The sequence below is a fragment of the Oryctolagus cuniculus genome, chromosome 16 (assembly GCF_964237555.1).
Source record: "Oryctolagus cuniculus chromosome 16, mOryCun1.1, whole genome shotgun sequence".
Classification (NCBI taxonomy): domain Eukaryota; kingdom Metazoa; phylum Chordata; class Mammalia; order Lagomorpha; family Leporidae; genus Oryctolagus; species Oryctolagus cuniculus.
Genome location: NC_091447.1, coordinates 52217807 through 52242991, shown reverse-complemented (window position 1 = coordinate 52242991; position 25185 = coordinate 52217807). Strand labels below are relative to the sequence as shown.

Below are 25185 nucleotides of genomic sequence, written 5' to 3'. Positions count from 1 at the left end.
GCCCTCACTGGCCAGTCCAGGCCCAGGCCCAGGACTCTGTGGGCAGCTGCAGGGCTGGAACAGAGTTACCCGAGCCTGGGGCTGCGAGGGGTGCCTTTGTGGAACCCACAAAGGACGCTTTGTGGAAGGACATTTGGGGCTGGAGCCTCCCCACGGCACAGCCTGAGGCCCAGGAAGCTGCGAGGAGCTCTGTGCCTGAGGCCGGAGCAGGGTCGCTGGCTGGACAGGGCTGTGGCCCCCAGCCATCCTGCCCTGGGGTCTCCGCAGTCCCCATGGCCCCTTCCCTGTCTGGGTCCTGGGGGGGCGGGTGCAGGAACTACACGGCCAGCAGCACATCCGCCCCTGCCCTGTGGCACCTGCTCCCCTGGCACAGGGCACAGGAGGGCCTTCCGAGAAGAGACCTTCTGTCCCCTCGCCCCTCCACAGTCGGCAAGCCTGCACTGGGGTCCCCAGGGCAGGGGCCCAGGCTCTGCAGTCCGCTTCTCCTGTCCCCTCGCCCCTCCACAGGTGGCAAGCAGCACATTCTTGCTTACAGAGTCCAGAAAACCACACACACACACACACACACACACACACACACACACACACACAAAAAAAAAAACACTTGCCGACGAGACAGCCCGCACTTGGTACCCGCCTCCCATGCTGCTTCTCCCGGCTCTGAGCCGTGGGTACAACCCCTCGGGGGGGGGGGAGGATTTCTCTCCCCCACCCCCAGTCTTCCTAGCAGATGTGCATCCCGGCCAACATGGAGGGAAATGGACAACCTTGCCGGGGACTTTTTTTTCTTTCATTTGAAACCATGACCGCAGCCGTTCCTCCAACCTGGCCTGACCTCTCCACGTGTCCAAGGAGGAAGCCCCCTGGCCCAGTTGAGGCCTCGCCAACCTGGCACCCCTCCAGGCTCCTCCTCCTGCTCCAACCTTTAAATGCATCCCGGGGCCCCAGAACACCATCCGACACCTGCCTGCTGCCCACCACCAGCCTACCACCTGCCACCATGCGCTGTCTCATCAGCCTGGCCCTCGGCCTGCTCGCCCTGGAGGCGGCCCTCGCTCTGGCCCCCAAATTCATCGCTCCAGGTAGGCCCAGCTGCCTTCCTCACTCCGGGACGCACTCAGGAGGGGTCCCCTTGTCTCATATCTGCTCCAGAGTCCACCCAAGACTCGTGGCCTTGGTGGCTCCGTGACAGGGACACAGCCGGCCAGGAGAGGAGCAGAGGAGGCTCACCCTTGGGAGGGGGTCCTGGGTGGCAGGAAACCAGCGCCCTGTCCCCACGCAGGGGGCCACGAGCTGCCAGGCCAAGGACTGGTCACCTCCGGCCAGGACCTGACTGGCCTGCTCCTGCAGTGGACCTGTGTCTTGTGTCCCCACTTCCACAGCTGACTTCACTCGCTTTTGTCAGCCGTATCGCAGTTCTGGCCACGGGTTTTTGTTTTGTTTTGTTTTGTTTTGTTTTGTTTTGCCCTCCTTCCTGGGCTGCTGGGGGCCAGGCTCCCACGGTTCTGTCCTCGCCCTCCTCCAAGGAGCCCTGGGGGTGGGAGGGGCAGGGCTGCGGGCCCCCACACACTTGCTCGTCCTGCCCCGTGTGCAGTGCAGGTCATGTGCCCCGAGCCCAGCTCTTCCGAGGAGACGCTCTGCCTCAGTGACAACGACTGTCTCGGCAGCACCGTGTGCTGTCCCAGCGCCGCCGGCGGCTCCTGCAGAACCCCCATCATCGGTAACGTAGCCACACTGCAGGCCTCTCCGGAAGCCCACACACCTGCCCCATGGCGCAGTCTCTCTGGGCCCCATCCACCTGCCCCGAGGCCTCTGTGCCACCCCACAGGTCCCTGAGGGCTCCAGGATGCCCCAGTGCTGCGGGAGGTCCTGCGGTGAGACCAGCAAGAGGGAGGCCACAGAGACCCAGCTGACCTCAGGGGTCCCCCGGCGCTCAACTTGTCTCAGTGGGGTCTTGCGGGTCAGGTCTGGGGGGGCCCATGTTACAGGGTGTGACCAGAAAAGGCCTGTCTCTCCCCAGTCCCTACCCCCAAGGCTGGCCGCTGCCCCTGGGTGCAGGCGCCAATGCTGTCCCAGTTGTGTGAGGAGCTGAGCGACTGTGCCAACGACATCGAGTGCAGGGGCGACAAGAAGTGCTGCTTCAGCCGCTGCGCCATGCGCTATCTGGAACCCATCCTAGGTATGTGTCCTGAGCCCTCCCCAGGCAGGGCTGTCCCTTCAGCAGGGCCCAGGGCTCAGGAGTGGATGTGGGTGAGTGAAGGGCACTCGGGGACGCAGGTGGCAGGCGGGACTTGGCCCTGGGTGGCTCACAGGCCAGCCTGTACCTTTGCCACTGATCTGAGAGGGAGTGCAGCACAGCTCCAGGTATCGGAGGAGTCGAAGGTTAGGAGCCTGGGGTGTTGTCCACCAGCTGTGGCCTGCATATTCCTTCCTACAGAGGGGGGGGGGCAGAGGCGGGGAGGGGGCTCTGCTTGCGCACTAGGGTCCCTGGCAGTGAACCACAGCCGACACTGACCTCCCACCTTGTCCCCACCTGTGTCTCCTGCAGAGAGCACTCCCCAGTGAGCCGCCTACCCAGGAGTCCCTGGCTGCCAGGAGAGTTGGGCCTGAGTCCCCCTCTTGGACCCAGAGAGCTTGTGACGCGTCCTCCCTGCTGCTAATAAAACTACTCAGCTTCATGGCTCTGGTTGTCTGTCCATCTGCCCTGGGAGCTTGGGAAACCAGTGACCCCAAGTAGGCACAGCTCTGCCTGGCTCAGCAGCCCAGCACGACGTCCGAGGGAATGGACTAGACCCCAAGATAACGCTTACCTCCCTCCACCCCTGTTTGAGCTTGCCAGGAAGGGCAGCAGGCCATTCAGGGTGAGCCACGCCCTCAGGGAGCCCCCACGTACCTGTGAGGTCACTTCCCTGGGCTTCAGTGCCCACGAACCCCTGTCCTTTTCCGTGGCAGTCAGTGAACAGAGTAAGAAGAGGAGAGTGAGCTCCAGCCTGTGAAGTTCAGCCCTTCCTGGGTGTGGCACAGAGACAGGCCAGGCTGTCCCAGGCTGTCCCAGGCTGCTGGCCGGGGGGTGCACAGAGGCCTCGCAGAAGAAAGAGCCATCATGTGCAGAGTGAGAGGAAAGGCCCCCCCAGACAGAGGCATGTGCAGGACGCCTCGGCCGGGACGTGGATCGGGCCAGAGGCCCCTGCGCGCCATGCTGGGGTGAGGGGACGTTTAGGACACAGGGCCTAATGGAGAGCAGCTAGGTCATGGGGGTGCTGCCTCCTGAGACTGGATTCGTCCCCTCGAGAAGGAGTTGTAAGAGAGCCTGGCGCCTGCCCTGAAACCGTTATGTGCGGGCCATCCACGACTCTCACACCGACTCCCGATATCGAGATGGCGTCCACCGTGAGGCCCTCACCAGAGCAGACCAGATGCCAGCACCACACTCCTGCACCTCCTGAGCTGTGAGCTGAACGAGCCCTTTCTCTTTCACGTACCCAGTCCCAGAGACAGTCAGCACCGTGCTCTCCAGGCTCCTAGGTACTCCTTGATCCAGCGAAGCTGACACACAGAACTAACCCTCACACACGTCTGCTCAGTGACCCAGGAGACCCACGTGTCACACGGATCTCTTCGTAGCAATGTCTACTCAAAACACTTGGCCAGGGGCTGGCGTCACGGTGCAGCGGGTAAAGCCGCGGCCTGCGAAGCCGGCATCCCGCGTGGGTGCCGGTCCATTTCCCAGTTGCTCCACTTTCAATCCAGCTCCCCACTAATGGCCCGAGAAAAGCAGCAGAAGACGGCCCAGACGTGTGAGCCCCTGCCACCTCCTTGGGAGACCTAGAAGAAGCTCCTGGCTCCTGGATTTGGCCTGGCCCAACCGTGGCCGTTGTGGCCATTTGGAGAGTGAACCAGTTGATGATCTGTGTGTGTGTGTGTGACCTTTTCCCCCTGTTTCTCTTTCAAATAAATAACTCTTCTAAAAAGTATTTAACTGGGTGTTGCCTGTTGTTTCTAAAGCTTAGATAGTCCCTACTGAGCTGTGGTTTGTGAACACTTCTTCTCATTCTGCGGGTGACTTCTCACTTTCTTCTCAGCATCCTTTGAAACACAGAAGTTTTTCATTTTGCTAAAAGTCCAGTTGATTGATGTTTTCTCTTGTCACTTTGCCTTTGGTATCATGTCTTAAGAAACCATTGTTGGCCGGCGCCACGGCTCACTAGGCTAATCCTCTGCCTAGCGGTGCCGGCACACCGGGTTCTAGTCCCGGTCGGGGCGCCGGATTCTGTCCCGGTTGCCCCTCTTCCAGGCCAGCTCTTTGCTGTGGCCAGGGAGTACAGTGGAGGATGGCCCAAGTGCTTGGGCCCTGCACCCCATGGGAGACCAGGAGAAGCACCTGGCTCCTGCCTTTGGATCAGCGTGGTGCACCAGCCGCGACGGCCATTGGAGGGTGAACCAACAGCAAAAGGAAGACCTTTCTCTCTGTCTCTCTCTCACTGTCCATTCTGCCTGTAAAAAAAAAAAAGAAAAGAAAGAAAAGAAACCATTGTCTAATCCTGGATCATTAAAATTTAACTTCTGTGTTTCCTTCTAAGAGTTGACTAGCTTTAGCTATGATATGCAGGTCTCTGGTCCATTTGCGTCAGTTTAGGTTACAGTATGAGGCAGGGAATCCAGCTCCATTCTTTTGCACGTAGATATTCAGTAGTCCCAGCACCATCTGTTAAAAGGACAGCCACCTCCCCGCTGAGCTGTCTCAGCACTGTCTAGAGACTCCATTCGCTGCAAAGGTAAAAGTTTGCTTCTGGACCCTCGGTTCTGTGCCCTTGGGTGTCTACACACACACCAGTTTTGATCATCATCATTTGTAGCAATTCTGAAATCACGAAACACAAGTCCTCCTGAAAAATTAAAAAAAAAAAAAACTTTAAAGAATGTTTTGAAAATCTAGATCCCTTGCATTCATTTCCATATGAATTTTAGGATCAACTTGTCAATTTCTGCAAAAAAAAAAGCCTCTGGGATTTCCACACACCCTGAGGCGACTGCAGATCAGCAGTTCAGACAGCACTACACATCAGCAACTGGAGCGTTCCAGCCTGCGAGCACGGATGTCTTTCCATTTATTTGGGTCTTCAACCTAACTTTTGTTTGTGTGTTTGTTTAAAGATTTTATTTATTTATTTGACAAGTAGAGTTACAGACAGTGAGAGAGAGAGACAGAGAGAAAGGTCTTCCTTCCGTTGGTTCACCTCACAATGGCTGCTGCGGCCAGCGCACCACGCTGATCTGAAGCCAGGAGCCAGGTGCTTCTCCTGGTCTCCCATGGGGTGCAGGGCCCAAGCACTTGGGCCATCCTCCACTGCCCTCCCGGGCCACAGCAGAGAGCTAGACTGGAAGAGCAGCCGGGACAGAACCAGCACCCATATGGGATGCCAGCGGCACAGGCAGAGGATTAACCTAGTGTGCCACGGCACCGGCCCCTTCAACCTAACTTTTGTAGATTTCCATGTGTGCCTCCAAATTTCTTCATTCAATTTATCTTCTAGCATTTCATTGTTTTTAGTTCCTTTTTTTTTTTTTAACAGGCAGAATGGACAGTGAGAGAGAGAGAGACAGAGAGAAAGGTCTTCCCTTGCTGTTGGTTCACCCTCCAATGGCCGCCGCAACCGGCGCACCACGCTGATCTGAAGGCAGGAGCCAAGTGCCCCTCCTGGTCTCCCATGGGGTACAGGGCCCAATCACTTGGGCCATCCTCCACTGCACTCCCTGGCCACAGCAGAGAACTGGCCTGGAAGAGGGGCAACCGGGACAGAATCCGGTGCCCCAACCGCAACTAGAACCCAGTGTGCTGGCGCCGCAAGGCGGAGGATTAGCCTAGTGAGCCGCGGCGCCAGCTTTTAGTTCCATTTTAAATGGAATTGTAATTCCTTTTTGAGATTGTTCATTACTACTGAGTATAAATGCAATCAATTTGACCTCATATCCTGCAACCTTACTGAAGTTATTTATCAGTTCTCATAGTTTTCTATGAGAACATGCAAGATCAGGTCATCTAGGAGCAGTGATCATTTTACTTCTTACTTGCCAATGTTGAGGTATTTTGCTTCTTTTTTCTTGCCTAACTGCCCTGAGCAGTATGTCTAGTACAATGTGGAATAGAAGTGGGGATAAATCTGTAGAAGTGAAATTGACACTTTGAGAAGCAATGACTTGAACAGCCCTTGTCTTGACTGTCCAGGAACACCTTGTTGTTTTGTTGTTGTTGTTGTTGTTGTTGTTGTTTTCTTAATGGAGAATGGGACTAGGAATGGGAGAGGGAAGAGGAGTTGGGGTGGGAGGGTGGGTATTGTGGGAAGAATCTCTATATTCTTAAAATTGTACTTATGAAATTAAATAAACAGTTTCTTTGGGAAAAATAAACTTAATCACCTCTTTTAAAAAAAGGAAGAAGTGGGGATCGCAACAATTCTTGTCTTATTCCTGATTGTAGGGGAAAGCACTGTCTTTCACAATTAGGCCCGATATGAACTCTGGGGTTTTTGTTGCTTTCCACTATCAGGCTAAGGCAGTTTCCTATTCTTAGTTTGTTGAGTATTTTAATCATGAAAAGTATTAGATTTTATCAAATCCTTCCTGGCACCTTTTAAAGGATTGTATGGTCTTGTCCTTCATTCTATTACACTGGATTTTCATGTTAACCCAATGTTGCATTCCAGGGATAAAATCCACTTACTGGTGGGAGGGGAGAGGGAGGAGGCCAGAAAGGCTGGGGCAAAGTGGACGGAGGGCCTGGGGTGAGCGCAGCCAGGGGTGGGATGGGGTGAAGGACAGGAGCGGGCGGGGGGTGGGGGGAGGCCCAAAGGACCTCGGGGGTAGTGGGCAAGGCCAGAGTGACAGAGAGATTTTCCATCTGCTGGCTCACTCCCCCAATGGCCCCAGCCGGAAGCCAGAAGCCCAGAACTCCATGCAGGTCTCCCATGCGGGTTGCAGGGACCCAGCTACTTGGATCATCCTCTGCTGCTTTCCCGGGTGCATTAGCAGGGAGCTGGATTGGAGGTGGAGCAGCTGGGACTCAAACAGGTGCTCATTTGGGATGTTGACATTGTAGGCATGGCTTTACCAGCTGCACCACAGTGCTGGTCACTGAACCAAGTTTCAACAAGATGGCTTTGGCTGCTGTGTTGAGAATAGACAGTAGTGGGGAGAGAGAGACCAGCTATGAAGTCGCTGCCATAGTCGAGATGAGAGATAGGAATGGATGGAGGTGGTGAGAAGCAACAGCAATTTTGGATGTCTTTTGCAAGTAGACGTGATGGGATTGGTGGGTGGATCAAATGTAGCTGGACGAGAAAGGAGTTGGAATTTCCAAGGCTTGAGCAACTGAACAGGTGGAGGTACAATTTACCCCAGTGGAGAGACTTCCAGCAGGAGCAGATTTTGAGGGAAAAGCAGGAGATGAAGCTGGAGCTGAGTAAATAAATATTCAAGAGATGTTGAGTGGGAGTTGGATGTGAGGCCGGACTCCCGGGCAGGTTCAGTGTGAAGGTCAGCTGGGGAGCGTGTGCATTCCCCGGGTGTGCAGAGACTGAGGAGAGAAGAGAGCCAAGCCTGAGCCTAGGCACATTCCAAACACCTGGAGGCTGTCATGAAGAGGAACCGGCAAAGATGGAGCAGGTGTGGCTCACGAGCCAGGGCTCCAGCGCTGCCACTCGCCCTGTGACAGTACGAGCCGCCTCTGGACCCCGGCAGCGGGAACACCGACCCCAGATGCCACGCCAGTGGGCCTGCCTGATCTTCCACAGTGAACCTCAAAGACGGTCGGCGTTGAGAGAAATCTTCCATCTACTGGTTCATTCCCCAGATGGCCTCAATGGCCAGGGCCAAGCCAAGTTGAAGCCGGGAGCTTCATCCTGGTCTCCTGCATGGGTGGCAGGGGCCCACGCACTTGGGCCATCATCTGATGCTCTTCCCAGGCCATTAGCAAGGAGCTGGGTCAGAAGTGGAGCAGCTGGCACTCGAATCAGCGTCCATGTGGGATGCCGGTGCTGCAGGTGGAGGCTTTACCCACTTTGCCACAGCACTGACTCTGGCTATTTCTTAAAGGCCTCCTGTGCATCCCACTGTGAGGGCACTGGTGAGAGCAGGAGGAGAAAATGGAACCAAGGAGCATACGGAAGAGCCCCTGGACTCAGGCAGATGCCGTGCAGAGACCTCGCTCCTCCCCGGAGAGCCCCTGGCTGAGGTGGGCAGGCCTCCTGCTTGTCTCAGGGGGGTCAGAAGGAGACTTTGTAGTTCCCAGACAGAAGGCTCGTGTAGCCAGACTCCTGCAGCTCCCCCCAGTCATCAAGGAGGCTTACAAAGAAAATGACAATTGTCAATGTTACTAATTAACATTCGCCTTTAGTGCAGCAACTGTAAATGGATCTGAAGCCTTGTATTAAATTTCTCTAGTCCTGAGTGGGGTTAAAAAGTAGGGGTATTTTGTGTTAATATATTCTCTCTCATTCTCAGGGCCTGAAATCCTTTACCAACAGATAGCAGTGCTCAGTGCCACCCCTGTGGGGTGTGTGGCAGTGCCGCTCCCCTCGCCCTCCAGCTGGGAGGCCTGTGTCACAGGCAGGCTCCCAGTGGGGGCTGGAACCCACAGTGGCCACCCTCTCATTCACTGCTCTGGCTTTGGACTATAGGGCGTGGGGTGGTGGGGGAGGAAGTCAGCTGTGCACCTGCAGTCCGTTCAACACGAATGTTTTTATGTTTTATATATATATATAAATAAATAATACATGCACATAGAACTTCAAAACGTAAAAAAAATCCACTTAGTTACGATGTAGAATCCTTCTTACGTTACTGGCTGCAGCTTGCTGGTATCTTAATGAGGATTTCTGGGTCAGTATTTGTAAGAGATACTGGTCTCTGGGGCCAGCGTTGTGGCATAGTGGGCAATGCTGCTGCCTGCAGCACCAGCATCCCATATGGGCGCCAATTCAAGTCCCGGCTGCTCCACTTCCGATCCAGCTCTCTGCTGTGGCCTGGGAAAGCAGCAGCAGATGGCCCAGGTCCTTGGGCCCCTGCACCTGCGTGGGAGACCCGGAAGAAGCTCCTGGCTCTTGATTTCAGATCAGCCCAGCTTCAGCCGTTGCAGCCATTTGGGAAGTCAACCAGCAGATGGGAGACCCCTCTCTCTCTCTCTCTCTCTCTCTGTCCCCCACCCCCGCCTCGCCTCTGCCTCTGCCTCTCTGTAACTGTGCCTTGAAAATAAATATTAAAAAAAAAAAAGATACTGGTCTCAGGCCCTGTGGGTTTCTTCTTTGCTGGTAGTGTTTATTTGGTTTTGCTATCATGATACTCCTTCCCTCCTGCTATTTAGTTAAGACACTCTCCTGTTCCGTGAAGTGTGTGAAAGGTTGGTGTTAGTTCTTCAAAGAGTTGGTAGATTTCACTGGTGAACCATCTGGCCCTGGGATTTGCTTTGCGGAAAACTTTTTTAATACTAAATCAACATCTTGTGATAGGTCTATTCCGATGTTCTATTTTTCTGTCCAATTCAGTGAGATTACCTAATTTGTTGGCATATCATTCTTAGTTCTGCCTCACAACCCTCTCACTTCAGTAAGTCAGTAGAGCTGTTCCCTCTTTCGCTCCTGATGTTAAAAATTTGTCTTCTCTTTTTCTCTTGGTCACTATAGCTAAGGATTGGTCAGTTTGTTGATCTTTCGATTTTGGTTTCTCTGTGAATCTGTTGCACTGATTTTCACCCTGCTCCAGTTAACCTCCCTCCTCCAGCTCAGTTTCAGTCTTTCTCCTCCTTTCAGGTTTCTGAAGGTGGAGACCTGGACTGCTGACTTGCAACCTTCTTTTTTATAGACATTTATAGTCATGAATTTCCTTCTACCCACTGCTTTTGCTGCACCACAAAAGTGTTTTCAATTTCCACGTTTTGAAGTCCCAAATTTCTTCTGTTAATGATTTTTAATTCATTTCCATTGTGAAGTGGTTTTCATTTAACTTTATTGAGGCTTTTATGACCTAGAATTATGTATTGCATTGTGAGCCCATAAAAGAGTAGTAAATTCCTACCCTCCCCTCCATACCTATGAATGGGACTGTTTTTGGTTATTCATTTTTTTTTTTCTGAGACAGCGTCTTTGCAGGTGATCCAGCTGGGGTTATTAGGGTGGGCCCTAATCTGACCAGTGTCCTTATAAAAGGAGGAAATGTGCAAACGGACACATCCAAAAGAAAGGCAACGTGCAGACACAGTGAGAGTGCCACCTACAGGCCAAGGATGTCCAAGGCCACCAGAAGCTAACAGACGAGACAGACTCCCTGCTGCAGCCCCAGGAAGGAACCTACTTTGACAACACTTCGACTTTTAGCCTCCAGAACTGTAATAAATTTCTGCTGTAAGCCACTTAGTGTGTGGTACTTTGTTATGGAAGCCCTGGAAAATCTGAGACAGAGACAAATAGCCAGGCCCCCCCTGCTGGTTGGCTCCCCAAAAGCCTAAAATGGCCAGGACTGGGCCAGAGCCAAAGCTGGGCACTGGAACCCAATGTGGGCTTCCCACATGGACAGCAGGAATCGGCAACTTCAGCCATCACCAGTGCCCCCCTAAGTCTGCACAGCAGGAAGCTGGAGTCCGAAGCTGGAGTCCGAAGCTGGAGCCAGGAACTGAATTCAAGTAACCCAAGATTAGAGGGAGGTGTCAGCTGCTAGGCTAAACATCTGCCCCTACCCCTAGCAAATTAACACAGCCAGGCTGTGGTCTGTCCTGGATGATGCTCCTTGTGCACTGGGGTAGAATGTGTACTCTTAATATTTCTGGGTGGAGTATTCTAGACGTGCTACATCTAGTTGGTTTATATTCTCCAAGTCTCCTATTTACTTGTTGATCTTCCACCCAGTTTTTCTACCCATTATTGAAAAGCAGGTACTGAAGTCTTCAACCATTGTTGTTGAGACGTCTGCTTCTTCCTTTGGTCCTATCAACTTTTGCTTCATGTACTCTGGGCGTCTCTTGTTCAGCGCTTATGTTCATACCGTAATCCTTTGGAGCAGGCACTGTGCCATACTGGGCTAAGCTGCCCCTTGGATGCCTGTGTCCCATATTAGAGTGCAGGTGCAAGTCCCAGCTTCTCCACTTCCCATCCAGCCTCCTGCTACTGTTCCTGCAAAGGCAGTGGATGATGTTCCAGGAACTCAGGTTCCTGCCACCACCCAGGAGACCGGGGTAGAGTTCCTAGCTCGTGTCTTCAGCCTGACCTGGCCCTGGCTATCGGGAGACTTTGGGAAGTGAACCGGTAGACAGTAGATCTGTTTGTCTCTCCCCCTCTCTGTCACTCTACCTTTCAAATAGATAGATTTTTTTTTTTAATGAGCTCTTGGTAAATAAAAGTATGACAGCAGAAAATAAATTTTCAGGAAATAAGTAGGAACCTGAAGTTGAGGACATTTCCCAGAAAGTGGAGCAAAAGAAATAATAAGATGAGGAGCAAGACATACAGTACAGAAAAATTAGGTTAAAAAAAGAAGAAAAATTAGAAAGTCACACAGCCAAATGTTTCAGAGAACAGTGAAGTGGAGGAAAGCAAATATTCCACAAAGTAAATGCCACGAACAAACTCCCCAACTGAAAACATGCATTTTAGAGATTGAGGGCCCACAGTGCACTCGGGAAGTGGATGCAGACCAACACCAACAACCTTGCGACAGAGGATGAAAAGACCCAAGCTTTCCGAGACAAAGAAGAAAATGGAAAAAGGCAGGAAGGCAGAAGACAGTCCTGCCGCAGGCCAGGACTGGGGCCAAGATGATGCTGGACTCACCAGAAGCATGAGAAGCCAAAGCCAGGGCTCCTGGAGCCAGCCTTCAAAACCAGAAAGTGATTCGCACACACGCTCAGCCAACCCTCCGAGCACCTCGGAGGCGGTGACAGACACTCAGACCCGGGAGGTCTTTAAACCGCACGCCCTTAACCTCTCCTCGTGGAGCTACTGGAGAAACGCCCCACCTCAGCCAGGGCATAAACCATGAAAAGGGATCCAGGAGGCAGGAAGCAAGATAGTCGGTAAGAAAAGCACAAAGAACACACAAGATAATGGTACAGGGAGACTGCAGGGCGACGCTCCCACCCAGAGAGCAGCTCGTGGGAATCCCCGTCGGAAGGAGGCGGCTCAGGGAGAGATTTCTTCAGTAATGAAACTGGTGATGAGACCAGCGTTGTGGCGTCCTGAGCAAAGCCAGCACCCGTGATGCCAGCATCATACATGGGCGCCGGTTTGAGTCCCGGCTGCTCCACTTCCGATCCAGTTCCCTGCTAATGGTCTGGGAATAGCAGCAGAAGACGGCACAAGTCCTTGGGCCCCTACCACCCCCACGGGAAACCTGGATGAAGCTCCTGGCTCCCGGCTTTGGCCTGGCCCAGTCCTGGCCGGGTGAAACATCTCTGTCTCTCCCCTTCTCTCCGTAGTCTTTCAAATAAATAAAACTATAAAATTTAAACTGTGCCACAACTGCACGTTAGACAAGTTAGAAGCAGGAGGCCAGCGTTTCGGCCTGAGCACCTGCATCCGGTCCCCAGACTGGCCCAAGCCAAAGTGGAGTCACTCGTGCTGAATGCCACATAACCACACTGGAATTCTGAAGAAGCAAACGGCTCTCCCCTCGCCCGTCCTCCCTGTAAACAGGGCCCGGTGCACCTGACTCGCCTGGGGTTGGGCAGTCACCTGCTCCCACCCGACTGGCCCCAAGGCTGCCGCTGCCCACTGGGAGGTGTTTTGTTACCAATGCTGATCTTAACTAAATCTGCTTTTTCTTTCGACACACAACTGGTGAACGACTCCAGATAGTTTGCGGTCAGTACAGGGACTCATGAGGGAAGCCAGGAAATTACCAATTCCATGGAAAATGAAAGTTCTACAAAAAGGAAAACTAGTTAAGTCCCTACACGGGCCTCAGCCAATTCCGCGTGGGTGACCTGGGGCTGTCATTACTTAAACGTCACTATCTTCCAATCAGGAGACCGCACTTGAAAACCCAGAATCCTGCTTCTCAACCGTGAGGTCCGGGGCTCATCGCTGGGGCTGCCACGACCCGTCCGGGGTGGTCTGGTCGCCACGCAGCGACCCAGACCCGCGGGGCCCAGCGCAGCGCCACACGGGCTCCACGCAGCTGGGCGGGCCGCCGACCGCGGACTCACCGAAGCACCCGGCCTGCCTCCCTAGCTCCGCTAAGCTCCCACGGCCCGACCCTCGCCACACCGCCGACCGCGCAGACTCCCCACGGCAAAGATGGCGGCGACGAGAAGGCGGCGGCGGGCGGGGCTTCCGGCCGGGCACCGCCGGCGAGCCTCGCTTCCGGCGGCCTCCTGATGACGTAGGCGGGCGCGCCACGCCGCATGGGCCAGGGACGGCGCGGATGACGGATGGAGGTCAGCGGACGTGCGGCCGGAGTGGGTCTCGCACCACGGGAGAAGCGGCTGCGGAGCGTGACTGCTGAGGGCCCAAGGCGAGGCTGGGGAGCGGTTGCTGGGTCCTGGGGACGGGGCGCGGGGCCCCGGGCGGAAGGCGCGGTGTGGGCCGGGCCGGCCTCCAGCTCGGCCTGCCCGCCAGGGTGCACGCAGCTCCCGCGCTGGGCCACGAGGCCTGGCCCGCCCTGGAAGGCGCTGCCCCTGCTGACCTCTCGTGTCCCGAGCGAGCTCGTGTTTGCCTAAACCCGAGCCGGACTTCTGAACTCGATCTGCCCGGAGCTGGCTCCCGGGGGCACCTGTAAAACAAGAAATGTAGGCGTTGCTCTTGGCAAATCTTGCTCCTCGCCGAGCCTCGTTTTTTGCCTTTTTGTAAAGTTGGAGTCAGGTTTTAACCTCCCAGGAGCAGGCCTGGCAGGTAGAATCGCTAAAGGCAGCGTCACGGGGAATGTAACAGGTTCTCGGACGAGGTGGCAAGATGGCGTTCGGTCAGGACTTGGAGAGAGAAAGTGTATTTTGCAGGGCGCCGGGGCTCACGCCCTACAGAGGTGCGAGGCCTCATCCGACTGGGGAGGGAGAAGAGAGGAAACTGGGAAGATGATTCCGAGCCACGTTGTGGAGCGCTTTTAAAAAAAAAAAAAATAAGGATTATGATTTCTTTGAAAGGCCGAGTTAGAATCTTCCATCCGTTGGTTCACTCCCCAGATGATCGCAGTGGGTGGGCTCTGCGAGGGGGAAGCCAGGAGCCTGGACTCCACCCAGGTCTCCCACATGGGCGCAGCGGCCGTCCCGGGTGCGTTAGCGGGGAGCTCCACCGGAAGGGGGCAGGTGGCGTCTTAGCCTGCTGCGCCACAAGCTGGCCGGGGAGGTTGGGTTGGGCGGCTGTGCTCGTTGATGTTAGAGCGAGAAGTGAGTAGATTGAGATGTGATCCCGGGGCTGTGCCTGCTACACCACAGCGCCGGCATCCCGTATCGGCTCTGGTCTGAGTCCCGGCTGCTCCACTTCTGATCCAGCTGCCTGCTAATGAGCCTGGGAAAGCAGCAGCAGATGGCCCAAGTCCTTGGGCCCCTGCACCCACATGGGGACCGGGAGGCAGCTCCTGGCTCCAGCTCGGCCCAGCTCTGCCCCTTGCAGCCAGGAGGTGGAAGACGTTTCTCTCTCTCTGTGACTCTTGAACAACAACACAGAAAAGCTGTGACCACCGTGGTTTGGGCGGTTCACTCCGTGTTTGTGTTGTTGAGGTCTACACACGGAAGCTCCAGGAGCTGTGTGTCCTGGGCTCTCCGGGGTTCTGACTGACGGCGTGTCCTCTTGTCTGGGAGCCAGTGACCCTTAGTCCTGGTTACCATGAGCTACGTCAGTGCTTCTCGGGCGTCGGCAGACCCCCTGCAGGCCTCGGGCAGACCTGGGAGTCTGAGGCGCTGGCCCCCTCCTCGGTGGACTGGAAGCCCCCCAGCCGGCTGTGATGCTCTGCCCTTGGGTCTGTGCGCTCCATACCGAAACAGACGCCCTCGATTTTTGCTCCAGACGATACTGTCACGTACGCGGGGCTAGTATCTGAGAAGGGGCGGGGCGGGGCGGGGGGGGGGGTAAAGCTGGCTTGCAGAGCACGGCTGTGCCTCCGTTTCCATTGTGGTGACTCGGGACGGCCCTTTCTGCTTTCTCCCTCCAGGGCTCTGGAGTCGCTGTGGTAGAAATCTCCCCGCCAGGCCAGCCCGGCCACCATGGCTGCCCGCCTGGTGAAGCGGTGCACGTGCCTCCTGAGAGAGGCCGCCCGCCTCGCCCCTGCCGCGGCCCCAGTGAGCCGGCTTCGCCTTGCCGGGGTGGCCCAGAAGGCCCTGACCTCCCCGGCCGCCTGCTTCAGCTCCCACTCCCCGGGTTCCTTGACGGAGCTGGTGGAGAAGGAGCAGGTGTTCACCCCCTACCCGGAGCACCCGGAGGTGGACCAGCTCATCGAGAAGGCCACGAGGCCGGGGCAGCTTCTGGAGCTGCTGGGTGGCGGTCACAGCCTGCACCACAACCACCCGGCCATCATGCTCATCCGACTCACTCGCCTGCTGGCCGAGAAGCCGGAGGACAAGGCCTCGCTGAGGCAGGACGCCCGCTTTCAGCAGCTCCTCCAGCTGGTCAGCAGCCAGGTGGGACTTCTCGGCTCGTCCTCACGGGCCCTCACCGGCCTCGGTGACAGCCGGCGAGCAGGGTGCACACGGGGGACCTGCGGCAGGTGAAGCCCGACTCCGCTCTCGGGCTGTAGTTGTGCTTGGTGTGGTTGACGCTGGACGTTGCGGTGCCGGGTGGGAGGAGGGAGCAGTGGGAGCAGAGCGTCTGCGTGCGATCCTGTTTCCTGCTGTGAGACTAGGGTGGCGCTGGCTTGTCCGCTGTCACAGGTGACAGGCGGGGGGCTGGGGACCCGTGCTGGGACGCCAGGCACATCTGTCTCCCAGGAGGCGGGGTGGGGCCCAGACACACGCCCTGCATGGCAGCCTCGGCCTCTCCAGTAACCGAGTGGGCACAGGTTCCAGACCTGCGCGGCTCTGAAAGCTCTGGCACCGGGAGAGCAGCCCCGCCTTTGCTGCCTGCTAATGGATGCCGCCTGGGCTGCTGGCATCTCACAGGCCAGGCAAGGGGGCGGCCCCTGGAGAGACCCCGCTCGGAGGTGCTGCTGGCTTCCCTGCCCGAGAAGCCTCAGCGTCGGGCTGGGTCAGGGCTTTCCCGCACGCAGGGAGGGCACAGGCACCTGAGCCCTGAGCGCCTCTGCAGGGCACCAGGCCTGGCAGAGCGGGGTGGGAGTGAACTGTCCTGAGGAGGGCTAGGAAATCCCAGCGACGCCTCCTGCCCTGCTGCAGGGCCAGGGGAGCCACCTGTGACGGGCCTTTGTCCTGCCCCGCGTAGATCAGCTCCGTGTGGCACGGGACCCTCGTGAGGCTGCTGCGGAGCCTGTATGCGCTGGAGCTGCCTGAGGCTTCCAAGGAGCTGCGGTCGGTGGAGCAGGAAGTGCGCTGGCGCATGCGGAGGCTCAGGTACAAGCACCTGGCCTTCCTGGCCGAGGCCTGCGCTGCCTCCACGCGGGAGCCGCACTCCCAGGAGCTGCTGGCCGAGCTGCTCGTGCACCTGGAGAGGCGCTGGACAGAGATCGACGACGGCCGCACGGCAGTGACCTTGATGATGAAGGCAGGGCACCTCTCAGAGTCGCTGATGAACCGCCTGGAAGACAAGGTACGGGGCTCACATGCCTGGCACCCAGCCGTGCCCTGGGGGCTGTGCAGCTGTTCCCTGGGTGACAGTCCTGTGAGGCAGAGGGCTGCGGGTGGCCACTCTGTAACTGTGAATCCAGCACGGCGTGATCTCGAGAGGCAACAGAGCAGACGTCCCAGCGGTGGCCCAGAGGCACTGGCCGGGCACAGGCCAGCCCTGGGCGGCCCCTGCAGTCAAGTCAAATTCAGCCCCGGCCTGTGGTGGTGTGGGCTGGCCAGGTGGCTGCCACAGCGAGCTCTGCAGTTCATGGGCCCCAGGTCCCCCACTCTGGGGCCTGGGGATAAGTTTGGCTGCGGACAGGGGTTCTGGGCCCAGGGCGGGCGGGAGGCTGGCCCTGCACAGCTGAGCCCATGCTGGGTCAGCTCAGGCCCAGTTGCTGTCTCACAGGGGCTGCACTGGATGGGACCCCTGCCCCCAGCTCGTCCCCGCTGCCTCTGGCCACCGGGCTGACCCCTGCACGGCTGTGGTTGACAGTGCCTGGAGCTGGTGGAGCAGTTTGGCCCCGAAGAGATGAGGAAGGTGCTGGTGACGCTGGCGGCACAGGGCCGGCGGTCGGTGCCCCTGCTGCGGGCCATCTCCTACCACCTGGTGCAGAAGCCCTTCCCGCTGACCAAGAGTGTGCTCCTGGACCTGACCTACGCCTACGGTGAGGCGCTGGCTGGCACGCACCTGCAGCCGTGTCAAATTCGGCACCTGCCTGCCGTGGCGGGCGCTGGCCCAGAAGGCTGCCACAGAAACATGCGGCTCATGGGCCCTGCCCCGCACTCGGGCTCAGGGATAAGTTTGGTCGCAGACACGGAGCCCTGGAGCTGAGGGCACGGGGGGTCTAAGCCCGTGCTCTGCTCTGTCCCGAAGGCAAGCTGAGCTTCCACCAGACCCAGGTGGCCCAGCGCCTGGCCACTGACCTGCTGCCACTCCTGCCCAGCCTGACCCCCGCCGAGGTGGCCCGCTGCGCCAAGTCCTTCGCCTTCCTCAAGTGGCTCAACCTGCCCCTGTTCGAGGCCTTTGTCCAGGTGAACTGAGAGCTGGCTCCGGGTTCCGTGGGGAGCCAGTGGACCGGGGAAGCCAGGCTGGTCAGGAATGCTCACAGGGCTGCCAGTTGAGATGTTTCAGCTTGTGTGGGAGAGGCGCTTACTGCTCAGTGGTGGACACGTGGAGCGGTCTTGTGTTCTCACTGAACGTCCTGCTTCCACGAGGCTGGGGCTGAGGGTCTGCTCAGAACCCTCCTGACCTGCCGCCCACCCCCGAATGGACTGTGTGGGGAGACGCCCACGTGTGCCTCTCCTGTCACTGCCCTCAACCACCTGTGCCTGCGGTTCAGGGGCACTCATGCAGGGGGCGGGGGGCAGCCCTGGCCACCCTCAGACTCCGAGCCAGGCAGGAGCAGTGCTGCTGGCTGGGAGCTCATCCTGTCCTCTGCCGCCCCTGACCGGCCCAGCACATCCTGAACAGAGCCCAGGACGTCACCCTGCCTCACCTGTGCAGCCTGCTGCTGGCTTTTGCCCGCCTGAACTTCCGTCCAGAGCGAGAGGAGGAGTTCTTCAGCCTGGTACGGCCCCTCGTCCCCCCAACCCCTTCCCATTGGCTGCCGCCTCAGGCGCTCCTCTCCCAGGAGCGCGCGGGGTGGGGCCCCTCCTCACTGCAGGGGTTTCCCCGCCAGGTGCACGAGAGGCTGGGGCCGGCGCTGGCGAGCCTGGAGCCGGCTCTGCAGGTGGACCTGGTGTGGGCTCTGTGTGTGCTGCAGCAGGTGCGGGAGGCACAACTCCACGCTGTCCTCCGCCCTGGATTCCACAGCCCGCTTCTCGGTGAGCCGCAGGCTGCCCTGCTTACGTAGAGCCGGGGAAGGCCGTGGTGGGTTCCCAGCCGTGGCCCTGTTCCTGGAGTGCCTGTGACCACAGGCCGTGGCTGCTGCCTCCTGACCTCAGGCGCTGGGCGGGGTGGTGGCCACTGCCTGCCCTCTGGGGCTCCCTCCTCCAGCCCGCCTCCCTCCGCTGTGCTCCTCCCCAGGGGCCAGGTCTCCTAAGGACCAGAGCACCTTCCAGAAGCTGCTGCACATCAACGCCACGGCCCGCCTGGAGCACCCCGAGTATTCCGGCCCCCTGCTGCCGGCCCTGGCCGTGGCCCCCAGGCCCCCGGCCCCCGACCAGAAGGTGACCCCCTTGCAGAAGGAGCTGCAGGAGACGCTGAAGGGGCTGCTGGGGGGCGCCGACCGGGGCAGCTTCGAGGTGGCCACGCAGTACGGCTGGGTGCTGGGTGAGCACACCCCCAGCTCCCCGGGGCCTGAGTCTGAATTAGACTCGTCTAGCGCTGCCCTCGTGGTAGGACCCATCCAGACCCTGGGGTTCCTGTCCATCCTTCCTGGGGTGGGGGAGGGGACGGGGCAGCTCAGGGACCTGCCACGTGCGCTCACATGCGTGCCTCCCCAGACGCAGAGGTGCTGCTGGATGCCGACGGTCAGTTCCTGCCTCTGAGGGACTTTGTGGCACCGCACCTTGCCCAGCCGGCTGGGGGCCAGCCGTTGCCCCTGGGAGCTAAGAGGTGGGTGGCCAGATCCCCCCGGTTGCCGCCCTGGTGAAAGCCACGGGGCCCAGCAGCTCTTGACCCAGGCCGCAGGTGGCTCTCTTGTCTCTGCTGTCTCTCCCTCCTCCCAGGACGGGAGAGGGAGCACTCATCAGACTCCCACTCCCTCTTCCCGCCAGGCTCGCCTTCCTGAGGTGGGAGTTCCCCAGCTACAACAGCCGCAGCAAGGACCTGCTGGGCCGCTTTGTCCTGGCCCGGCGCCACCTGCTGGCCGCAGGCTTCCTGGTGGTGGATGTGAGTGTCTGCTGGGTGGTGGTCACTGCCCAAGGGAAGTCCTCAGCCTAGAACCAGAGTGGGGACGGTGCCTGGCCTGGGCCCTGAGCTGCCCTGGGCCCCACTCCACCTGCCCCATGGGAGCTGGGGCTTGACCCCCTGGTGTGGAAGCCACCACACCTGTCGTTCACCCTCAGTGCGCAGGGCTGGAATCCCCATTCCCAGGTGAGGAAAGGAAGTCAAGCTTCTGCCCCGTGGTCAGGCCTCTTCCTGGGGAGGGGCAGGCCAGCAAGACCCAGGCCGCCGCTGACTGACCAGGAGCAGAAAGGTGGGCCTGGCCTGGCCTGGCGCTGAGCCCTCACCTGCCGGACTGCCAGCTCCGTGGGCTGCACACATCTCCTGGGAGGTTCTTTGGCCTGTGATTCCTGTTCACCCTTTAAAATCCAGAAGCTTCCTTGGGCCTGGTGGTTTGCAGACCCGTCTGGCACTAACAGCCAGAGCCTCCCCCACGCATTGGCTGCAGTGCCAGGGCGGTCCCTGAGGACAAGGGGTTCAAGAGGCAGGTGTGCAGAGCCAGGGGTCACCCAGGAGGCCCCCACCACATGACCTGTCGTCCCCTGCAGGTCCCCTACTACGAGTGGCTGGAACTCAAGTCTGAATGGCAGAAGGGCGCCTACCTCAAGGACAAGATGCGCAAAGTGGTGGCCGAGGAGCTGGCCAAGTGATGCGTGGCGCCGGTGTGCACGGCACACCCAGGCCTGGCTCTGGACCCCTGGTGGGCAGGAGGTGGCATCTGAGCGCTGGGCCTGCTCCGAGTGAGAGTTGCCCAGTAGCTCGGGGACTTGCGGTTCCCTTGTGGGCAATAAATTAAAGAATTCATTGTCACTGTCAGGAGGCTCCCGGGCTTTGTCACCTCACCTGTCACCTGTCTGCTTTGGGGGCGGGGAATGGCTTGTGAGCACCCCAGTGGCAGCTGGAGGAAGGCAGTTCCTGACTGCTCAGTGCCCGAGGGGCCCCTTCCCGGCGTGTGTTCTGCACCCACACAAGCCAGCCAGTGCCCGGGCTTCTGCGGTTGGTCCCCACAGACAGGGAGCCCTGGGATCCGGATCCAGGGCTGGTTACGAGCTGTGGTCCCCTGGGAGGCCCTGCAGAAAAGCCCGTTGCTGACTCCATGGGACTGGAGGCGAAAGCCATGTGGAATGGCCCAACCAGAGCCTTGTGCTGCCGTCACAGGACTCTGCCCCAGCAGGGACAGCTGTTCTTTCCGCCCGGTCTCCCCCAGGAACTAGAGTGGGGCTGAGAGCAGAGGAGGCTGATGCCGGAGGCCGACGCCCAGGCCTTAGAGCTTTGCCTTCACCTCTGAGCTCTGGCCCCTCACGGGGCTGCTCACCAGCCCGGCCATGTTGGGGAAAGCAGCTGAGCTGATCCTGTGGGGGAGGCGGGGAGAGCATTCCAGAGTGGGGGGACGAGCACCAGGGCCAGGCAGTGGCCGAGTTGGTGGGCGTGCCCGAGAGCCAGCCAGGGAGGTCCTTGTGTGTGTGTGGCTATGACAAAATAAAAGTGTTTACCACTGCAGGCGGTGGCTTTAATTCTGAGGTACTTACAGGTCCCCTGTCATTGGAGGAAGCACTGCCTCGTTTCCCGGCAGCTCCCGTGTGCACTGGGTGGGGTCGGGCTGGAGCACAGTGGCGCTGCCATGGTGGCTGTAGGTGCCACGTCTGCCGGCCTGTGGCCCTTGACCTCAGGGCTTCCGAGATGGGAATCTTGGGGTGGTCTGTCCAGGACAGGAGGGATGCTGTCCCCCACCCTGGCACCGACCCTTGAAAGCCGCTGGCTGGTTTCTAAGTGTTGCCTATTGGTAAAGTGGCCACAACATTTGTGTCCAGGTTTCCCTGTAAGTTGGCATGTCGGTCAGGTGGGGTTGATGGGGTTTCTGTAGAAGCTGCCGCTGCAAGGCTGTTCTCCCTGTGGCTGCACGTCACCCCCAGCAGTGCACGAGCCGGGCACCCACCCTCCCGGAGTCAGGTCTCCGGGAGTCACTGGTTTCTCTTGATTTGAATGACAGACACCGATCTTCATCTCTGGCTCACTTCCCAAATGCCTGTAACAGCCAGGGCTGGGCCAGGCTGAAGCCAGGAGCCAGTTCAGTCCACATCTCCTGCGTGGGTGGCGGAGACCCGAGTGTGTGAGTCCTCACCCGCTGCCTCTCGGGATGGCCTTGGCTGGAAATGGGAGCACGGCTGGGCCCCACCCCAGGGCCTCCGCACAGGTGTGGCGTCCCGCTCAGCGTCTCAGCCGCAGCTGGGCCCCCTGACCTAGGGGTGTGTGAGGCGGCTGGGTCATGGCTTTCCCTTGCAGGTCCCTGAAGACCCACCTTTCCCTCTCCGATACAGGGCTAAGGAGCTTGCCTTCGTGACCTGCCTGTCTTTCTGCCTGTGTTGTGATTGGGCTGTTTGTTTTTGTGAGTTTGTCCCCTCATCACCCAAGGTCTTCCGAAGGGCAGAAGTTTTGCTTTGCTGGAGCCCAGGTGCAGTTTTCCCTCTGCGGTTTATGCTTTCCGAGCCAAGCCTCACGTTTCTGCTGGTGTTTTCCTTGGGCGTGTTAGCAGGTGTACGTTAAGTCCATGATCCACGTGGAGGATAGCGTTAGGACTTCTGCAAATGGAGGGAGGTTTTTGGGGGGTGGGGCATGATTTCTGTGGGACGCGAGGCCTGGGCTTGTTCCTGTCTCCCGATCCGCACGCTGGAGAGGCCGCCCCTGCCCAGGGACGTGAGTTGCGCTCCTCCAGAAAGTGTTGGGCGCACTTGCAGGTCTGTGCCATTGATCGAAGCCACTGTCCCCTCCCAGCGTCACACTTGCTTCAGAACGGTAGCCATGAGGTGGGCCTTAGGGGTCCTACTCCCTTCTGCAAGGAGGGTGGAGCCATTCTGATTTCTTTGCCCTTTCGTGTACATTTTTAAATGACTTTATAAGAAAAGCCTGGCTGGAATTTTATGTATTTTTATGAGAAAGGCAAGATCTGTCATCTGCTGTTTCACTCCTCAAATGCCTGCTGCAGATGGGCCGGGCCAGGCCGGAGCCGGAGCCCTGGAACTGCAGATGGGCCGGGCCAGGCCGGAGCCGGAGCCCTGGAACTGCAGATGGGCGGGCCAGGCCGGAGCCGGAGCCGGAGCCCTGGAACTCCATCCAGGTCCCTGGCGTGGGCAGCAAGGGCTCGAGGGCTTGAGCCGCCGCCTGCTGCCTCCCGGGTGCACTTCAGCAGGATGCAGGTGTCCCGAGGCCCCACGCCTGCCCCCTGCTGGGGTTTAACCCTACAGATGGGTTTGGGAAGTCGCGACTCCTCTGCCGTGCTGACCCCCGCCCCCCGTCCCTGGGTCCAGCACGCAGCCTCTGCATTGCTATCTGGGTCTCTGATTGCTTTCATCAATGTCTTGTGGTCTGCATTTTGTAGGTTTGTACCTACGACGTCCACATCTCTTGGGGTGATGGTAAATGGTGGTGTTCTTATTCTGGACCACACCTGTTTGTCATTAGTACATGGGGTTGATTTTTATCCACTATCAGTTTTATGTACTTTTAAAATTCTGTTGGATTTCCTATGAAGACAGTCATTTCCTCTGCAAATAGGGATAGTTTTTCTTTCTTTCTTTCCGGTCCATATGCCTTTTTAAAAAAATAAGTTTTAAATACAATTCATGAGCCATACATGTCACCCATTTAAAATATGTAACCACGTGGTTGTTTGTGGTTTTTTTAAGATTTATTATTTATTTGAACAGCAGAGTTAGAGAGGCAGAGAGAGACAGGTCTTCCATTTGCTGGTTCACTTCCCAAATGGACACAATGGCTAGAGCTGGGCCAATCTGAAGCCAGGAGCTTCTTACGGGTCTCTCACATGGGTGCAGGGGCCCAAGCGCTTGGGTTGTCTTCTGCTTTCCCAGGCCATCACAGAGAGCTGGACTGGAAGTGGAGCAGCCGGGACTCAAACTGGCGCCCGTATGGGATGACGACAGTGCAGGTGGTGGCCCCAACCCAGTGGATTTTAGTCTCGAGTTATATGCAGCCATCACCACTATCGGTTTCTCAGCTCGTTGATCACCTCCCTACCTGCTCTCCCCTGCCACACACAGCCACTGGTCTGTGTATTTCCCTCCTCGGAACTGGGTCCCACCGGGACCACACAGGCTCTGCTTTCTGTGGCTTCTTCGGCTGTGGCAGGTATCAGTACTCCGTCCTTTTATGAGTGAATAATTTATTACATACTTTGAAGAAAACATTTGTTTATTTGAAAGCCAGAGTGACACAGACAGAGATGCAGACAGAAATCTTCCATTCCTTGGTTCACTCCCCAAGTGGCTGCAACAGCCAGGGCTGAGCCAAGCCACAGCAGAGCCCGGAGCTCCACCGGGACCCCACAAGGCTGGCAGAAGCCCAAGTACTGGGGCCGCCTTCTGCTGCCTTCCCGGGAGCATGAGCAGGGAGCTGGGCTGGAGACGGCTCTTAGAGGACGTGCTCAGCCCTGGAGAAGCTGCCGGTCTGTCCACCTCTGGCTTCTCCACGTCCACCACACGGGAGTCTGCCGGTCAGACCCCGACTGGCTTGAAGTGGGAGCTCACGGGTTTGCTTGCATTTTCCTGATAACTGATGACACTGAGCATCTCTTCATGAGCTGGACGTTTGCATGTATTCTTGGAGAAATATTAAGCAGATTTGCCATCTTAAGTAGTTTGTCTTCCTTACTGAGCTATAAGGACTCTGTGTTCTAGGTGTGAGTCTCTCATCAAATATCTGACAGCCAGGCAGTGTCTCCCACTCTGGGTATCTTCTTGTTCATTTTATCTAGTAATTTGAGAGGCAAGGAGACAGGGCTGCCATCTGCTGGTTCATTCCCCAGATACCCACAACAGCCCAGACTGGGCCAGGCCAAAATCAGGAGCCAGGAACTCAATCCAGGCTGCCTCTGTCGGCGGTAAGGCCCCAACCACTTGAGCCATCACCTGCTCGCCAGGGTATACATGAACTGGGCATCCCAAACTGTGGCTGAAGCACTATGCCAGACACCGCCAAACTCATATTTCTAAGTCCATTTGCCCATGAACTTTTTTTTTTAAGATTTCTATTTATTTATTTGAGAGGTAGAGTTACAGACAGGGAGAGACAGAAAGATCTTCCATCTGTCCACTGGGTCACTCCCCAAATGGCCACAACAGCCAGACCTGGGCTTGTCCGAAGTCAGGAGCTTCTTCCTAGTCTCTCATACAGGTGTAGGGGCTCAAGTGCTTGGACCACCCACTGCTCTCTCAGGCCACAGCAGAGAGCTGCATTGCAAGAGGAGCAGCTGGGACTCGAACTGGCACCCATATGGGATGCCGGCACCTCAGGTGGAGCATTAACCTGCTGCGCCACAGTCCAGCCCCTTAAAGGATATTCATTTTGAGAGGAAGTGACCGAGCTTTCATCTGCTAGTTCACTCCCCACGTGGCCACAGTGGCCAGGGCTGGGCCAGACCAAAGCCAGGAGCTTCTTCTGGGTCTCCCACATGGGTGCAGGGGCCCGAGGACTTGAGCCATCTTCCACTGCCTTCCCAGGCACGTGAGCAGGGAGTGGATCAGTAGTGGAGCAGCCAGGACTCAAACCCATGCCCATATGGGATGCCGGTGCCGCAGGTGAAGGCTTGTTA

At 57.8% G+C, this 25185-nt stretch overlaps 2 protein-coding genes and 2 non-coding genes across 6 annotated transcripts; all 4 read left to right on the top strand.

Annotated features, from left to right (window-relative positions):
- Nucleotides 1-954: 954 nt before the first annotated feature.
- On the top strand, nucleotides 955-2678 carry WAP (whey acidic protein). Its single transcript, NM_001082390.2, is given in 4 exon segments — nucleotides 955-1082; nucleotides 1595-1720; nucleotides 2021-2179; nucleotides 2549-2678. Coding segments are annotated over 4 exon segments (384 nt in total). The 5' UTR covers nucleotides 955-1000; the 3' UTR covers nucleotides 2566-2678.
- Nucleotides 2679-13356: 10678 nt separating this feature from the next.
- On the top strand, nucleotides 13357-20392 carry TBRG4 (transforming growth factor beta regulator 4). Of its 3 annotated transcripts, none has more exons than XM_008261831.4 (11): nucleotides 13357-13497; nucleotides 15130-15595; nucleotides 16350-16673; nucleotides 17187-17358; nucleotides 17568-17725; nucleotides 18151-18261; nucleotides 18373-18517; nucleotides 18720-18965; nucleotides 19139-19250; nucleotides 19412-19526; nucleotides 20129-20392. In XM_008261831.4, exons 2-11 carry the CDS (start codon nucleotides 15182-15184, stop codon nucleotides 20228-20230), a joined length of 1899 nt encoding a protein of 632 aa, XP_008260053.3. In that variant the 5' UTR covers nucleotides 13357-13497; nucleotides 15130-15181; the 3' UTR covers nucleotides 20231-20392. The 3 variants fall into 3 exon arrangements, with proteins under 3 accessions (XP_008260053.3, XP_051709085.2, XP_002713900.3); XM_051853125.2 differs by having other exon boundaries at nucleotides 13401-13420; XM_002713854.5 differs by lacking the exon at nucleotides 13357-13497 and adding an exon at nucleotides 13516-14997.
- On the top strand, nucleotides 16881-17014 carry LOC127492715 (small nucleolar RNA SNORA5). The gene has a single exon (XR_007922412.2). It is a non-coding gene; the product is annotated as a small nucleolar RNA SNORA5 (small nucleolar RNA).
- LOC127492714 (small nucleolar RNA SNORA5) lies at nucleotides 17383-17511 on the top strand. The gene has a single exon (XR_007922411.1). It is a non-coding gene; the product is annotated as a small nucleolar RNA SNORA5 (small nucleolar RNA).
- Nucleotides 20393-25185: the final 4793 nt, after the last annotated feature.

Bases quoted from the DNA above. Each gene is read 5' to 3' on its own strand.
- TBRG4 (XM_008261831.4), top strand. From the start codon at position 15,182: ATGGCTGCCCGCCTGGTGAAGCGGTGCACGTGCCTCCTGAGAGAGGCC. The intron at 16,674-17,186 runs GTACGGGGCTCA...TGTGGTTGACAG, and splicing joins TGAACCGCCTGGAAGACAAG to TGCCTGGAGCTGGTGGAGCA. The intron at 17,726-18,150 runs GTGAACTGAGAG...TGACCGGCCCAG, and splicing joins TGTTCGAGGCCTTTGTCCAG to CACATCCTGAACAGAGCCCA.